Consider the following 18,982-nt stretch of genomic DNA (forward strand, 5'->3'; position numbering starts at 1 on the left):
TAATGGTGTGGATAAACGAGAAACAATTAGCAGGAGATAGTCTTATGACGTCGATTATTTGTGAACAGGCTAGGCAGTTGCATGACGATCTGGTAAAGAAACTGCCTGCAACGAGTACTGATATTTGTGAATTTAAGGCCAGCAAAGGTTGGTTTGAGAGATTTCAGAAAAGTAGTGGCATACACAGTGTGGTAAAGCATGGTGAGGCTGCCAGTTTGGAGAAAATTGCAGCTACAAAATTCGTAAGTGAATTCAGGGAGTACATAGAGGCTGAAGGACTGAAACCTGAACAAGTGTTCAATTGTGACAAAACAGGCCTCTTTTGGAAGAAAATGCCAAAGAGGACCTACATTACCCAGGAGGAAAAGGGACTGCCAGGACACAAGCCTATGAAAGACAGGCTGACGCTCATGTTCTGTGCTAATGCTAATGGGGATTTCAAAGTCAAGCCGTTACTAGTGTACCATTCTGAAAATCCCAGAGTGTTCAGGAAAAACAATGTTATGAAGAGTAAATTGTGCATGTTTTGGAAATCTAATAATAAGGCATGGGTCACGAAGGAAATTTTCGTCGAGTGGTTCAATGAAGTGTTTGGCCCCAGTGTGAAGAATTATCTCCCTGAAAAGAAATTGTGCCTCCTAGTAATGGACAATGCACCTGCTCATCCTCCAAACCTGGATGACCTAATTTTGGAGAAGTCTGGTATCATCACAGTAGAGTTCTTGCCCCCAAATACCACTCCTCTCCTCCAGCCCATGGACCAGCAGGTCATTTCAAACTTTAAAAAACTCTACACCAAAGCAATGCTTCAAAGGAGCTTTAATGTGACCTCAGACACTCGCTTGACCCTAAGAGATTTTTGGAAAGAACACTTCAGTATCCTCCATTGCATAAGCCTTATAGGTAAGGCTTGGGAGGGAGTGACTACCAGGACTTTGAACTCTGCTTGGAGAAAATTGTGGCCAGATTGTGTCCACAAGAGGGATTTCGAAGGGTTTGTGGCTGACCCTGATGAGCATATGTCAGTTGTGAAATCTATTGTGGCACTGGGGAGTTCCATGGGGTTGGATGTGAGTTTGGAGGATGTGGAAGACTTGGTGGAAGACCACAACGAAGAGCTCACCACTGAGGAGCTGCAAGGGCTTCAGCAGGAACAGGAACAGATCGCAGCTCAGAATCTTGCTGCAGAGGAGGGAGAGAGATGGAAGAAGTTGCCTTCTTCAGAAATTAAGGAGATTTTTGAAATGTGGGGTAAGATGGAAAGATTTATGGAGAAACATCACCCTGACAAGGCTGTTGCAAGCTATGTTGGCAACATGTACAGTGACAAAGTCTTGGCCCATTTTAGGGAAGTTTTAAAGAGATGCCAAAAACAGAGCTCTCTGGACACTTTTTTTGTGAGACAGAACTCCAGTGACTCTCAAGCTGGTCCTAGTGGCATTAAGAAACAGAGAAGAGAAGTAACCCGAGAAAAGCAACTGGTACCCGAGGTGTTGCTGGAAGAGGATTGCCCTTCCAAACTGTAAATAATCCAATCTCTCTCCTCCTCCAGTCTTCCATACACTAAGAACAATCGCCAATAAAGGTAAGTGTTATGCTGTAAATGTTTCATTCATCATTTCCCATTGTATTGTTTATGTACTACATCTATATTTCATGTAAAAAATTTTTTTGTTTTAATACTTCTGCGTGTCAGGAACGGATTAATTGTATTTACATTATTTCTTATGGGGAAAATTGATTTGAAAATCGTAAATTTCAATAATAGTCACACTTCCAGGAACGGATTAATTACGAAAAATGAGGGACCACTGTACATCCTTTCAAGATTGTTCCACAAGACTAAATATAATTTTTTTTTTTTTTCAACAAGTCGGCCGTCTCCCACCGAGGCAGGGTGACCCAAAAAAAAAAAGAAAGAAAATCCCCAAAAAGAAAATACTTTCATCATCATTCAACACTTTCACCACACTCACACATTATCACTGCTTTTGCAGAGGTGCTCAGAATACAACAGTTTAGAAGCATATACGTACAGAGATACACAACATATCCCTCCAAACTGCCAATATCCCAAACCCCTCCTTTAAAGTGCAGGCATTGTACTTCCCATTTCCAGGACTCAAGTCCGACTATATGAAAATAACCGGTTTCCCTGAATCCCTTCACTAAATATTACCCTGCTCACACTCCAACAGATCGTCAGGTCCCAAGTATCATTCGTCTCCATTCACTCCTATCTAATACGCTCATGCACGCTTGCTGGAAGTCCAAGCCCCTCACCCACAAAACCTCCTTTACCCCCTCTTTCCAACCCTTCCGAGGACGACCCCTACCCCTCTTTCCTTCCCCTATAGATTTATATGCTTTCCATGTCATTCTACTTTGATCCATTCTCTCTAAATGACCAAACCACCTCAACAACCCCTCTTCTGCCCTCTGACTAATGCTTTTATTAACTCCACACCTTCTCCTAATTTCCACACTCCGAATTTTCTGCATAATATTTACACCACACATTGCCCTTAGACAGGACATCTCCACTGCCTCCAACCGTCTCCTCGCTGCTGCATTTACCACCCAAGCTTCACATCCATATAAGAGTGTTGGTACTACTATACTTTCATACATTCCCTTCTTTGCCTCCATAGATAACGTTTTTTGCCTCCACATATACCTCAACGCACCACTCACCTTTTTTCCCTCATCAATTCTATGATTAACCTCATCCTTCATAAATCCATCCGCCGACACGTCAACTCCCAAGTATCTGAAAACATTCACTTCTTCCATACTCCTCCTCCCCAATTTGATATCCAATTTTTCTTTATCTAAATCATTTGATACCCTCATCACCTTACTCTTTTCTATGTTCACTTTCAACTTTCTACCTTTACACACATTCTCAAACTCATCCACTAACCTTTGTAATTTTTCTTTAGAATCTCCCATAAGCACAGTATCATCAGCAAAAAGTAACTGTGTCAATTCCCATTTTGAATTTGATTCCCCATAATTTAATCCCACCCCTCTCCCGAACACCCTAGCATTTACTTCTTTTACAACCCCATCTATAAATATATTAAACAACCATGGTGACATTACACATCCCTGTCTAAGACCTACTTTTACCGGGAAGTATTCTCCCTCTCTTCTACACACCCTAACCTGAGCCTCACTATCCTCATAAAAGCTCTTTACAGCATTTAGTAACTTACCACCTATTCCATATACTTGCAACATCTGCCACATTGCTCCTCTATCCACTCTATCATATGCCTTTTCTAAATCCATAAATGCAATAAAAACTTCCCTACCTTTATCTAAATACTGTTCACATATATGTTTCAATGTAAACACTTGATCTACACATCCCCTACCCACTCTGAAGCCTCCTTGCTCGTCCGCAATTCTACATTCTGTCTTACCTCTAATTCTTTCAATTATAACCCTACCGTATACTTTTCCTGGTATACTCAGTAAACTTATTCCTCTATAATTTTTACAATCTCTTTTGTCCCCTTTCCCTTTATATAAAGGGACTATACATGCTCTCCGCCAATCCCTAGGTACCTTCCCCTCTTTCATACATTTATTAAACAAAAGTACCAACCACTCCAACACTATATCCCCCCCTGCTTTTAACATTTCTGTCATGATCCCATCAGTTCCAGCTGCTTTACCCCCTTTCATTCTACGTAATGCCTCACGTACCTCCACCACACTTACATTCTGCTCTTCTTCACTCCTAAAAGATGGTATACCTCCCTGGCCAGTGCATGAAATTACCGCCTCCCTTTCTTCCTTAACATTTAAAAGTTCCTCAAAATATTCTCGCCATCTACCTAATACCTCCCTCTCCCCATCTACTAACTCCCCTACTCTGTTTTTAACTGACAAATCCATACTTTCCCTAGGCTTTCTTAACTTGTTTAACTCACTCCATATATATATATATATATATATATATTTATCTATATATATATGTATATATATATATGTATATATATATATATATGTATATATATATATATATGTATATATATATATATGTATATATATATATATGTATATATATATATATATATGTATATATATATATATATGTATATATATATATATATATGTATATATATATATATATGTATATATATATATATATATGTATATATATATATATATATATGTATATATATATGTATATATATATATGTATATATATATATATATATATGTATATATATATATATATATGTATATATATATGTATATATATATATATATGTATATATATATATATATGTATATATATATATATATGTATATATATATATATATATGTATATATATATATATATGTATATATATATATATATATGTATATATATATATATATATATGTATATATATATATATATATGTATATATATATATATATGTATATATATATATATATGTATATATATATATATATATATGTATATATATATATATATATATGTATATATATATATATATATGTATATATATATATATATGTATATATATATATATATGTATATATATATATATATGTATATATATATATATATATGTATATATATATATATATATATGTATATATATATATATATATGTATATATATATATATATATATATGTATATATATATATATATATATATATATGTATATATATATATATGTATATATATATATATATGTATATATATATATATATGTATATATATATATATATATGTATATATATATATATATGTATATATATGTATATATATGTATATATATATATATATATATATGTATATATATATATATATGTATATATATATATATATGTATATATATATATATGTATATATATATATATATATGTATATATATATATATATATGTATATATATATATATATATGTATATATATATATATATGTATATATATATATATATGTATATATATATATATATGTATATATATATATATATATGTATATATATATATATATATATGTATATATATATATATATGTATATATATATATATATGTATATATATATATAAATATATAAATATATAAATATATATATATATATATATATATATATATATATATATATATATATATATATATATATATATATATATATATATATATATATATATATATATATATATATATATATATATATATATATATATATATATATATATATAGTAGTAGGTTGGTAGACAGCAACCATCCAGGGAGGTACTACCATCCTGCCAAGTGAATGTAAAACAAAACCCTGTAATTGTTTTACATGATGGTAGGATTGCTGGTGTCTTCTGTCTGTCTCATAAATATGCAAGATTACAGGTATGTCTTGCTACTTCTACTTACACTTAGGTCACACTACACATACATGTACACGTTTATTTATACACACTCATCTGAGTTTTCTTTGATTTTATCTTAATAGTTCTTGGTCTTATTACTTTTCCTTTTATATCCATGGGGAAGTGGAATAAGAATCTTTCCTCCGTAAGCCATGCGTGTTGTAAAAGTCAACTAAAATGCCGGGAACAATGGGCTAGTAACCCCTTTTCCTGTGAAGATTACTAAAAAGAATAAGAAGAAAATTGTCAAAGTGGGAAGTCTGAATGTGCGTGGATGTTGTGCAAATGATAAGAAAGAGATGATTGTGGATGTTATGAATGAGAAGAAGCTGGATGTCCTGGCTTTAAGTGAAACGAAGCTGAAGGGGGTGGGAGAGTGTCAATGGAGAGGAATAAATGAGATTAGGTCAGGGGTTTCAAATAGAGCTAGAGCTAAAGAAGGAGTAGCAATAATGTTGAAGGATAAGCTATGGCAGGAAAAGAGGGACTATAAATGTATTAATTCAAGGATTATGTGGAGTAAAATAAAGATTGAATGTGAAAAGTGGGTTATAGTAAGCGTGTATGCACCTGGAGAAGAAAGAAGTGTAGAGGAGAGAGATTTTGGGAAATGTTGAGTGAATGCGTGGGGAGTTTTGAATCAAGTGTTAGAGTAATGGTGGTTGGGGATTTCAATGCTAAAGTGGGTAAAAATGTTATGGAGGGAGTAGTAGGTAAATTTGGGGTGCCAGGGGTAAATGTAAATGGGGAGCCTTTAATTGAGCTATGTGTAGAAAGAAATTTGGTAATAAGTAATACATACTTTATGAAAAAGAGGATAAATAAATATACAAGGTATGATGTAGCACGTACTGAAAGTAGTTTGTTAGATTATGTATTGGTGGATAAAAGGTTGATGGGTAGGCTCCAGGATGTACACGTTTATAGAGGGGCAACTGATATATCGGATCATTATTTAGTTGTAGCTACAGTTAGATTAAGAGGTAGATGGGAAAAGAGGAAGGTGGCAACAAGAAGTAAGAGGGAGGTGAAAGTGTATAAACTAAGGGAGGAGGAAGTTCGGGGGAGATACAAGCGACTGTTGGCAGAAAGGTGGGCTAGTGCAAAGATGAGTAGTGGGGGGGTTGAAGAGGGTTGGAATAGTTTTAAAAATGTAGTATTAGAATATAGGGCAGAAGTTTGTGGTTATAGGAGGGTGGGGGCAGGTGGAAAGAGGAGTGATTGCTAGAATGATGAAGTAAAGGGTGTGATAAAAGAGAAAAAGTTAGCTTATGAGAGGTTTTTACAAAGCAGAAGTGTTATAAGAAAAGCAGAGTATATGGATAGTAAAAGAAAGGTGAAGAGAGTGGTGAGAGAGTGCAAAAGGAGAGCAGATGATAGAGTGGGAGAGGCACTGTCAAGAAATTTTAATGAAAATAAGAAAAAATTTTGGAGCGAGTTAAACAAGTTATGATAGCCTAGGGAAAGTATGGATTTGTCAGTTAAAAACAGAGTAGGGGAGTTAGTAGATGGGGAGAGGGAGGTATTAGGTAGATGGCGAGAATATTTTGAGGAACTTTTAAATGTTGAGGAAGAAAGGGAGGTGGTAATTTCATGCACTGGTCAGGGAGGCATACCATCTTTTAGGAGTGAAGAAGAGCAGAATGTAAGTGTGGGGGAGGTACGTGAGGCATTACGTAGAATGAAAGGGGGTAAAGCAGCTGGAACTGATGGAATCATGACAGAAATGTTAAAAGCAGGGGGGATATAGTGTTGGAGTGGTTGGTACTTTTGTTTAATAAATGGCGGAGAGCATGTATAGTCCCTTTATATAAAGGGAAAGGGGACAAAAGAGATTGTAAAAATTATAGAGGAATAAGTTTATTGAGTATACCAGGAAAAGTGTATGGTAGGGTTATAATTGAAAGAATTATAGTTAAAACAGAATGTAGGATTGCGGATGAGCAAGGAGGTTTCAGAGTGGGTAGGGGATGTGTAGAACAAGTGTTTACATTGAAGCATATATGTGAACAGTATTTAGATAAAGGTAGGGAAGTTTTTATTGCATTTATGGATTTAGAAAAGGCATATGATAGAGTGGGTAGGGGAGCAATGTGGCAGATGTTGCAAGTATATGGAATATGTGGTAAGTTACTAAATGCTGTAAAGAGTTTTTATGAGGATAGTGAGGCTCAGGTTAGGGTGTGTAGAAGAGAGGCAGACTACTTCCCGGTAAAAGTAGGTCTTAGACAGGGATGTGTAATGTCACCATGGTTGTTTAATATATTTATAGATGGGGTTGTAAAAGAAGTAAATGCTAGGGTGTTCGGGATAGGGGTGGGATTAAATTATGGGGAATCAAATTCAAAATGGTAATTAACACAGTTACTTTTTGCTGATGATACTGTGCTTATGGGAGATTCTAAAGAAAAATTGCAAAGGTTAGTGGATGAGTTTGGGAATGTGTGTAAAGGTAGAAAGTTTAAAGTGAACATAGAAAAGAGTAAGGTGATGAGGGTATCAAATGATTTAGATAAAGAAAAATTGGATATCAAATTGGGGAGGAGGAGTATGGAAGAAGTAAATGTTTTCAGATACTTGGGAGTTGACGTGTCGGTGGATGGATTTATGAAGGATGAGGTTAATCATAGAATTGATGAGGGAAAAAAGGTGAGTGGTGCGTTGAGGTATATGTGGAGTCAAAAAATGTTATCTATGGAGGCAAAGAAGGGAATGTATGAAAGTATAGTAGTACCAACACTCTTATATGCGTGTGAAGCTTGGGTGGTAAATGCAGCAGCGAGGAGATGGTTGGAGGCAGTGGAGATGTCCTGTATAAGGGCAATGTGTGGTGTAAATATTACGCAGAAAATTCGGAGTGTGGAAATTAGGAAAAGGTGTGGAGTTAATAAAAGTATTAGTCAGAGGGTAGAAGAGGGGTTGTTGAGGTGGTTTGGTCATTTAGAGAGAATGGATCAAAGTAGAATGACATGGAAAGCATATAAATCGATAGGGGAAGGAAGGCGAGGTAGGTGTCGTCCTCGAAAGGGTTGGAGAGAGAGGGTAAAGGAGGTTTTGTGGGCAAGGGGCTTGGACTTCCAGCAAGCGTGCGTGAGCGTGTTAGATAGGAGTGAATGGAGACGAATGGTACTTGGGACCTGACGATCTGTTGGAGTGTGAGCAGGGTAATATTTAGTGAAGGGATTCAGGGAAACCGGTTATTTTCATATAGTCAGACTTGAGTCCTGGAAATGGGAAGTACAATGCCTGCACTTTAAAGGAGGGGTTTGGGATATTGGCAGTTTGGAGGGATATGTTGTGTATCTTTATACGTATATGCTTCTAAACTGTTGTATTCTGAGCACCTCTGCAAAAACAGTGATAATGTGTGAGTGTGGTGAAAGTGTTGAATGATGATGAAATTATTTTCTTTTTGGGGATTTTCTTTCTTTTTTGGGTCACCCTGCCTCGGTGGGAGATGGCCAACTTGTTGGAAAAAAAAAAAATATATATATATATATATACATACATATATACATGCATATATACATACATACATTAGACCTTCAATTTAACCCCTTGACTGTCGAAACACCAAATCCTGAGGTGTCTCCTGGTGTCAAAAAATTTTTGATAAAAAAAAAAAAAATCTTATGAAATGATAGAGAATCTTTTCCTGATGGTAATGACACCAAAAGAATGAAATTTGATGGAAAACCTACGGAATTACGCTCTCGCGAAGTTAGTGACCTCGGCGATATTTACAAATTGGCGATTTCGCCCAGTTTGAGCCCTATTTTCGGCTAATTCCATTGTTCCACTTGACCAAACTCATAGCTATTTCTTTAGAACTCCATTTTTTCTACCGATTGAGTGCAAGAAACTGCCCATTTACTGATTTCAACTACCCAATAACATGGTCAGAAATTTGCAATTTGGCCAATTGCACGAAAATTAAAAAATGTGACAATTTCAAAATAAGGTCCAGAATGAACACTGGACATTCCTGGCTCTAAAATAACATTTTCTTTGTTCATCAGTCATGTCTCCAGGCTTCCCTGATATTATTCTTGCTTTCTATTTTGAATTTTTATTCAAACAAAAAATAGATTTACTGTTATGCAGACTACTGCAATATTGTAATAATTGTATAAATAATGTCAACTCATTCATGACTACATATTAGAATGGCTAATTTAACATTTATTTGGACAATGACATCATTTGTTTACTTCTGAACATCGGCAAAAATCAAGCATTTCCCCTACTTTGAGCTCCATTTCAAGGCTCTTTTCATAGTAAAACCAATCAAAATCACCTCTATTTCTATAATATGTTTTCAATTCTAGCAAATGAGACCAAGAAAATGAGAATATAACCATAAATACATACTATACAAAAATAAACCACAAATTCGGCAATTAAAAAAAAAAAAAAAGGTCAGAGTTTTTTTTTCTCATTATGCACTGCATGCTGCAGGATTTTTTTTATATGGTACACACTGACCACACAGACCCATTCTCTTCTGCTTGATTTGAAGCCGCTAGAATTTATGAGTACTTATACGTCAAACACAGTGGCTCGTAAGACGTATATATACGACCGAAACAGTCAAAGGGTTAATGACCATGCATCTAATGTGCTTGGAATCTGGCAACATTTTATTGACACATCTTCCATATTCCAGTAAAGAGTAAGGAGTTCTCAAATGAAACATTAATGATGCACATAATTGCATTTCTTTGTATTTAAAACATTGAGGTTCTTGTGCATGCCTTTGGAAACACTAAAAATAATGAATACAATTACCTGTATGTTTGTAGTACTTTGAACTGATTGCCGAGAATCTTTTAACAACTGTTCTACTTGAAGGTGAACCTCTACTGCTCCTTGTTCATTTGTGAGATAACCTTTGATTGCAGAAACATTTCTCATGTCTACCACTGCACCTGCATGGGCATGATGTAGTAGTGGAGCTTCCTTACTTGTAAGAGCTTTTAGTTTTGATGATTTTTCAATAAGCAATACCTGAGAAAAAATATAAATATTAGTTTCATTTGTTTAGTAGGTAAGTACAGTAATATTTGCCTGTGGTAACTTTTTATACAAAATTTATTAATGATTCATTATTCACAAAAATAAGATACAGTAGCTCTTTGACAATTCCCCTGTACCTGTACTATACATGAGAGAGTAGAGCCCTCCCTTGCTTTATAAGAGAGATGCATGTCTGACCTATGGCACACAAAGCAAACCTATTATAATGTATAAAACAGAAGGATTCATTCCGAGCCAGCAAATTTCACATTCTTGACTAATGTTTACCCCAAAATGCGAGTTTACCACTTATGTACCAAATGGTTACATACAAAAAACAAATAATTTTTTTATAAAAAAAAAAAAGGATAAAAATCATATAAATTAAATCATAATCCTTGAGAGGCTTGGACAGCCAACAGGAGTGTGTGACTGTGTTAGATAGAAGTGTGTGGAGGCAAGTGGTTTTTATGACTTGACATGCTGTTGGAGTGTGGGCAAGGTAACATTTATGAAGGGATTCAGGGAAACCGGTTAGCTGCATTTAAGTCTTTGAAGTAGGAAGTATGGTGAATGCATGTTGACGGAGGGGGTAGAAATATTTACAGTTTTGAACAGTAGTATCAAGGTCTCTTTAGCAAGACAGTGTTGGAATGAGTGATGGTGAAAGTATTACTACTTTTTTTGGGGGGGATCACACTACCTTTGTAAAATATAAAAAGTTGACTATACCAAATTTTGACATGAAAATTTTGACCAACTGTTCAAAATGAATTACTGACCTTAACATTTTTATCATGTTCAGTGCTACTGGCTCTTCTGAGGGGTACATCTTGTACCACCTCTAATAAGTTATTTCCTCCAAGAACATCATCGCTGTCCTGTGAATGACCTGTTTTGAGGAACATAACCGAAGATTTGCATCTTCTGTGTAAACATCTCTGATATCTGAATCTTGACTCTTGAAAACATAGTTTGGATGAGAGAGGAACAGGACTTTTTGAACAACTAATACTTGCATAAGCAATCTCACTTGCTAGCCCAAGGGCATGTAACCCTCGTGCCAAAACTATGCTACACATGCTTCAATGCCATGTTCAATCTGACCTGTAAAAGAATAAATACAGTACATAAATATATAAATAAAGCAAAAACTAACTGATAAAAATACAAATAACAAGTACTGGTCCTTGTATTTTTGGTGACCTAGGCAAGATCATGCAAAAGTGCCTCCCCTCTGTCAATAGCCCACAATCCTTCTTTATTTTGAAATTGTCATTTTTTTAATTTTCGTGAAATTGGCCAAATTGTAAATTTCTGACCACGTTATTGGGTAATTGAAATCGGTAAATTGGCAGTTTCTTGTACTCAATAGATAGAAAAAAATGGAGTTCTAAAGAAATAGCTACGAGTTTGGTTGACTAGAACAATGGAATTAGCCGAAAATAGGGCTCAAAGTGGGTGAAATCGCCGATTTGCAAATATTGCCGAGGTCGCAAACTTCATGAGAGAGTAATTCCATCAGTTTTCCATAAAATTTCGTTCTTTTGGTGTCATTACCATCGGGAAAAGATTCTCTATCATTTCAAAAGAAAAAAATAATTTTTTTTTTAAATTTTGCGACACCAGGAGATACCTCAGGATTGGGGGTTGCAACAGTCAAGGGGTTAAGTAATTGTCTTGAAACAACAACTTCTGTACAAATAAATGTTGTATGAATGATTATGGACACACAATAAAAATTCCAAAATGCTGTAGGTACATCAAAAACAAAATCAAGATTCCAAAATAGAAAAATAAAAAACACTAATTATTAACCCTTTCAGGGTCAACAGGCCCTCTCAGAGACTTGTTCTCAGAGTCCCCCAAATTTCAAAAAAAAAAAAAAAAAAAAAAAAAATTATTATGAAAAGATAGAGAATCCTTTCCCAATCATAATGACACCAAAAGTATGAAATTTGATGGAAAACTTACGGAATTATGCTCTTGCGAAGTTAGTGGTCTTGACTATGTTTACGCATCTGCGATTTTGCCCAATTTGAGCCATATTTTCGGCCAATTCCAGTGTACTAGTCGACAAAAATCATACCTATTTAGCTATAACTCCATTTTTTTCTATTGAATGAGTACAAGAAACCACCCATTTACCAATTTCAACTATCCAATACAGTGGTCAGAATTTAGCAATTTTGCCAAATTTCACACAAATTTCAAAAGATGCCAAAATAGGGTCCAGAATAAACAAGAAAGACATTCCTGGCACTAAAATAACATTTCCTCTGTTCATTAGTCACATCCCCACACCCCTCTTACATTCTTTTGCTTTCTATTTTGAATTTTTATTCTCACAAAAAATAGAAGATTTACTGTTATGCAGACTACTGCATTAGTGTAGAAATGGTATAAATAATATTGGCGCACTTGTGAAAGAATATTAGACTCACCAGTTGACGTGTATTGGACGCTTAGCATGATTTGTTTACTTTTGAACTTTGGTAAAAATCGAACATTTCTGCTACTTTGAGCTCAATTTCAAGGTACTTTTCATTGTAAAACCAGTCAAAATTATCTCAATTTCTGTAATATGTCTTCCATTCGATCAAATGAGACCAGGAAAACTAGAATACAACAATAAATACTATACAAAAATACAGTGCAAACTCGCCGTTTTAATTAACCCTTTGAGAGTTTCGGCTGTACTAGTACGGCTTATGACCCAAGGTTTTTGACGTACTAGTACGCCTAAATTCTAGCGCCCTCAAATCTAGTGAGAGAAAGCTGGTAGGCCTACATATGAAAGAATGGGTCTATGTGGTCAGTGTGCACAGTATAAAAAAAATCCTGCAGCACACAGTGCGTAATGATAAAAAAAAAAACTCTGACAGTGTTTTTGGAATAAAACAGCGACTTTGCACTGTATTTTTGTATGGTATTTATTGTTGTATTCTCGTTTTCTTGGTCTCATTTGATAGAATGGAAAACATATTATAGAAATAGAGGTGATTTTGATTGGTTTTACTATAAAATGAACCTGGAAATGGAGCTCAAAGCAGGGGAAATGTTTGATTTTTGCCGATGTTCAAGAGTAAACAAATGATGTCATTGTCCAACTAGCCATTCTAATATGCAGTCATGAATGGGTTGACATTATTTGTACAATTATTACAGTATTGCAGTAGTCTGCATAACAGTAAATCTTCTACTTTTTGTTTGAATAAAAATTCAAAATAGAAAGCAAGAGTAACATCAGAGAGGCCTGGAGACGTGACTGTTGAACAAAGAAAATGTTATTTTAGAGCCAGGAATGTCTGTATTGTTCATTCTGGACTTTATTTTGAAATTGTCATTTTTTTAATTTTCGTGAAATTGGCCAAATTGTAAATTTCTGACCACGTTATTGGGTAGTTGAAATCGGTAAATGGGCAGTTTCTTGTACTCAATCGATAGAAAAAATGGAGTTCTAAAGAAATAGCTATGAGTTTGGTTGACTAGAACAATGGAATTAGCCGAAAATAGTGCTCAAAGTGGGCGAAATCGCCAATTTGCAAATATTGCCGAGGTCGCAAACTTCATGAGAGGGTAATTCCATCAGTTTTCCATAAAATTTCGTTATTTTGGTGTCATTACCATTGGGAAAAGATTCTCTATCATTTCATAAGAAAAAATAATTTTTTTTTTTGAAATTTTGCGACATCAGGAGATACCTCAGGACTGGGGGTTGCGACAGTCAAGGGGTTAAGTAATTGTCTTGAAACAACAACTTCTGTACAAATAAATGTTGTATGAATGATAATGGACACACAATAAAAATTCCAAAATGCTGTAGGTACATCAAAAACAAAATCAAGATTCCAAAATAGAAAAATAAAAAACACTAATTATTAACCCTTTCAGGGTCAACAGGCCCTCTCAGAGACTTGTTCTCAGGGTCCCCCAAATTTCAAAAAAAAAAAAAAAAAAAAAAAAAAAAAAAAAAAAAAAAAAAAAAAAAAAAAAATCTTATGAAAAGATAGAGAATCTTTTCCCGATCATGATGACACCAAAAGTATGAAATTTGATGGAAAACTTACAGAATTATGCTCTCGTGAAGTTAGTGGTCTTGATGATGTTTATGCATCTGCGATTTTGCCCAATTTGAGCCATATTTTCGGCCAATTCCAGTGTACTAGTCGACAAAAATCATACCTATTTAGCTATAACTCCATTTTTTTCTATTGAATGAGTACAAGAAACCACCCATTTACCGATTTCAACTATCCAATACAGTGGTCAGAATTTAGCAATTTTGCCAAATTTCACACAAATTTCAAAAGATGCCAATTTCCAAATAGGGTCCAGAATAAACAAGAAAGACATTCCTGGCACTAAAATAACATTTCCTCTGTTCATTAGTCACGTCCCCACAACCCTCTTACATTCTTTTGCTTTCTATTTTGAATTTTTATTCTCACAAAAAATAGAAGATTTACTGTTATGCAGACTACTGCATTAGTGTAGAAATGGTATAAATAATATCGGTGCACTTGTGAAAGAATATTAGACTCACCAGTTGACGTGCATTGGACGCTTAGCATGATTTGTTTACTTTTGAACTTTGGTAAAAATGGAACATTTCTGCTTCTTTGAGCTCAATTTCAAGGTACTTTTCATTGTAAAACCAGTCAAAATCATCTCAATTTCTGTAATATGTCTTCCATTCGATCAAATGAGACCAGGAAAACTAGAATGCAACAATAAATAGTATACAAAAATACAGTACAAACTCGCCGTTTTAATTAACCCTTTGAGGGTTTCGGCTGTACTAGTACGGCTTATGGCCCAAGGTTTTTGACGTACTAGTACGCCTAAATTCTAGCACCCTCAAATCTAGTGAGAGAAAGCTGGTAGGCCTACATATGAAAGAATGGGTCTATGTGGTCAGTGTGCACAGTATTAAAAAAATCCTGCAGCACACAGTGCGTAATGATAAAAAAAAAACTGACTGTGTTTTTGGAATAAAACAGTGACTTTGCACTGTATTTTCATATGGTATTTATTGTTGTATTCTAGTTTTCTTGGTCTCATTTTATAGAATGGAAGACATATTACAGAAATTGAGATGATTTTGACTGGTTTTACAATGAAAAGTACCTTGAAATTGAGCTCAAGTAGCAGAAATGTTCGATTTTTACCAAAGTTCAAAAGTAAACAAATCATGCCAAGCATCCAATACATGTCAACTGGTGAGTCTAATATTATTTCACAAGTGCGCTGATATTATTTATACCATTTCTACACTAATGCAGTAGTCTGCTTAACAGTAAATCTTCTATTTCTTGTAAGAATAAAAATTCAAAGTGGAAAGCCAAAGAAATATAAGGGGGGCCTGGGGATGTGACTAACGAACAGAGAACTTGTTATTTTAGTGCCAGGAATGTCTTTCTTGTTTATTCTGGACCCTATTTGGAAATTGGCATCTTTTGAAATTTGTGTGAAATTGGCAAAATTGCTAAATTCTGACCACTTTATTGGATAGTTGAAATTGGTAAATGGGTGGCTTCTTGTACTCATTCGATAGAAGAAATGGAGTTCTAGCGAAATAGATATGATTTTTGTCGACTAGTACATTGGAATTGGCCGAAAATAGGGCTCAAAGTGGGCAAAATCACTGATGCATAAACATCGTCGAGACCGCTAACTTCGCGAGAGCATAATTCCGTAAGTTTTCCATCAAATTTCATACTTTTGGTGTCATTATGATCGGGAAATGATTCTCTATCTTTTCGTAAGAAAAAATAATTTTTTTTTTTGAAATTTGGCCGACCCTGAAAACAAGTCTCAGAGAGGGCCTGTCGACCCTCAAAGGGTTAATCCAAAAACACGGTCAAAGTTTTTTTTTTCTAATTACACACTGTGTGCTGCAGGATTTTTTTATACCGTGCACACTGACCACATAGACCCATTCTTTCATATGTAGGCCTACCACCTTTCTCTCACTAGATCTGAAGGCGATAGAATTTATGAGTACTAGTACGTCATGGACCCTGGTGTGTAAGCCGTACTAGTACGGCCGAAACCCTGAAAGGGTTAAGTTTTAAAACAGCACACAATGTAGCTCAGTGAACAAATAAGATTGCCAGCTAATAAATAGCTTAATGTCAAATTTGGTTTTAAATTTTAAAAGTGGAAGTTTTACATCTGGTAGTTTTTCACTTAAAACCTGATCCTGCATTTTTCATAATTTCGGCTTACTCCAAATTTTATCCTAAAAAAGGTCTAATTACTTTCAAATGAAGTATTTTACCCTAAAGTGAAAGTACATACTGAAGCCTGCTTGAGAGAGAGAGAGAGAGAGAGAGAGAGAGAGAGAGAGAGAGAGAGAGAGAGAGAGAGAGAGAGAGATAGATAGATAGATAGAGAGAGAGATAGAGAGAGAGATAGAGAGAGAGAGATAGAGAAATAGAGAGAGAGATAGAGAGAGAGATAGAGAGAGAGATAGAGAGATAGAGAGAGAGATAGAGAGATAGAGAGAGAGATAGAGAGAGAGATAGAGAGAGAGATAGAGAGAGATAGAGAGATAGAGAGAGAGAGAGAGAGAGAGATAGAGAGAGATAGATAGAGAGATAGAGAGAGAGATAGAGAGATAGAGAGAGAGATAGAGAGATAGATAGAGAGATAGAGAGATAGAGAGATAGATAGAGAGATAGAGAGATAGATAGAGATAGAGATAGATAGAGATAGAGAGATAGATAGAGAGATAGAGAGATAGAGAGATAGATAGAGAGATAGAGAGAGAGAGAGAGAGAGAGAGAGAGAGAGAGAGAAAACAAGTGTGCTATGTTGCCTCTCACCACCAGTTGGCACTAAGTGGCTGCCTATACTGGTTATTCTCATGATTGCCACTGCAAATAACTATTTATCAAAACTGCTAGTTTTCATCATCATACAAGAATATCCAAGACAATGTGCCCAATTTCACAATGCAACCGAGATACTGTACAAAGGAGAGTAAACTTGTAACTACAATAATTATCAATAATTAATGTACAGTGGATCCTCGGATATCGGCCATTCTGGATATTGGCCAAATCAGATTTCGGCCACTTTTTTGGCCGAAATTCTATCCAGGATTTTGGCCGGTAACTCGGAAATCGGCCATATTGGACGCTTCCACCTGCCTGTGTTTGCGAGTCGGTCTGGCTGTGTCTCTGAGTGAGTGAGCAAGACTCAGTGCATTCATCCAAACATTCGTTATAATCCATTGTTTTTTGTGGTTGTTTATTGAGTGCAACTGTGAAATAAGCCTTGGGCCCAAAGAAAGTTCCTAGTGCCAGCCCTTTGGTAAAGACAGTGAGAAACACAATAGAATTCATGAAAGAAATTGAAGCAAAGTACGAGAGTGGTGTACGTGTCCTGGAGCTTGCCAGGATGTATGGGAAATCCAAATCAACAATCACTTCCATCCTGACAAAGAAAGTAGAAATCAAGGAAGCTAATGTTGCAAAAGGGATAAATATGCTAACAAAACAAAAATCACCAATAATCGAATATGTGGAGAAGTTATTGTTGGTGTAGATCAACGATAAACAATTAGTGGGAGATAGTGTTGTGGAGTCAATCATCTGTGAAAAGGCAAGGCAGCTGCATGCGGATCTCGTAAAGAAAATGCCTCGAATGAGTGCTGCTGTCAGTGAATTTAAGGCCAGCAAAGGCTGGTTTGAGAGATTTACGAAGCATAGTGGCATACACAGTGTTGTAAGACATGGTAAGGCTGCAAGTTCAGACAAACATGTGGCTGAAGAATTTTTGCATGAATTCAAGGAGTACGTAGAGGCTGAAGGATTCCTCCCCCAACAAGTGTTCAATTGTGGCGAAACAGGCCTCTTTTGGAAGAAAATGTCATAGAGGACCTACATCAAGCAGGAGGAAAAGGCACTGCCAGGACACAAGCCTATGAAGGATAGGCTTACTCTTTTGTTCTGTGGTAACGCTAGTGAGGATTTCAAAGTGAAGCTTTTACTCGTGTATCACTCCAAAAATCCCAGAGTGTTAAAGAAAAACAATGTCATCAAGAGTAAATTGTGTGTTTTGTGGAAAGCTAATAATAAGGCATGAGTCACAAGGCAAATTTTCATTGACTGGGTCTGTTAAGTGTTTGGCTTGAGTGTGAAAAAATACCTCCAGGAAAATAAATTGCCACTCAAGTGCCTCCTGGTACTGGACAATGCTCCTGTTCATCCTTCAAACTTGGTAGACCAATTGTCTGTGGAGTTAAGTGAAGTTCTTACCTCCTAACACCATTCCTCTCATCCAGCCCATGGAACAGCAGGTCATTTCTAACTTCAAAAAACTCTACACGAAAGCAATGTTTCAAAGGTGCTTTGAAGGGACCTCGGACACTGACTTGACCCTAAGAGAGTTCTGGAGGAATCACTTCAGTATTCTCCACTGCATAAGCCTTATAGCTAAGGCTTGGCAGGGAGTGAATTCCAGGACTTTGAACTCTGCTTGGAGAAAATTGTGGCCAGAATGTGTCCAAGGAGAATGGTTTTGAAAGGTTTGCGGCTGACCCTGACCCTGTCGACCCTCT

General features: G+C 35.6%; 1 protein-coding gene across 1 annotated transcript in view; it reads right to left on the reverse strand.

Moving 5' to 3' along the window:
* The window catches only part of Cox10 (Cytochrome c oxidase assembly factor 10), a gene marked incomplete at its 3' end in the record, with an annotated part of 38,625 nt that overhangs the window by 12,266 nt on the left and 7,377 nt on the right, over positions 1–18,982 (reverse strand). The window contains 2 exon segments of the mRNA XM_070085841.1: positions 10,186–10,404; positions 11,196–11,520. Coding sequence (XP_069941942.1) covers positions 10,186–10,404; positions 11,196–11,495 — 519 coding nt within the window.

The sequence above is a fragment of the Cherax quadricarinatus genome, chromosome 17, assembly GCF_038502225.1.
Source record: "Cherax quadricarinatus isolate ZL_2023a chromosome 17, ASM3850222v1, whole genome shotgun sequence".
Classification (NCBI taxonomy): domain Eukaryota; kingdom Metazoa; phylum Arthropoda; class Malacostraca; order Decapoda; family Parastacidae; genus Cherax; species Cherax quadricarinatus.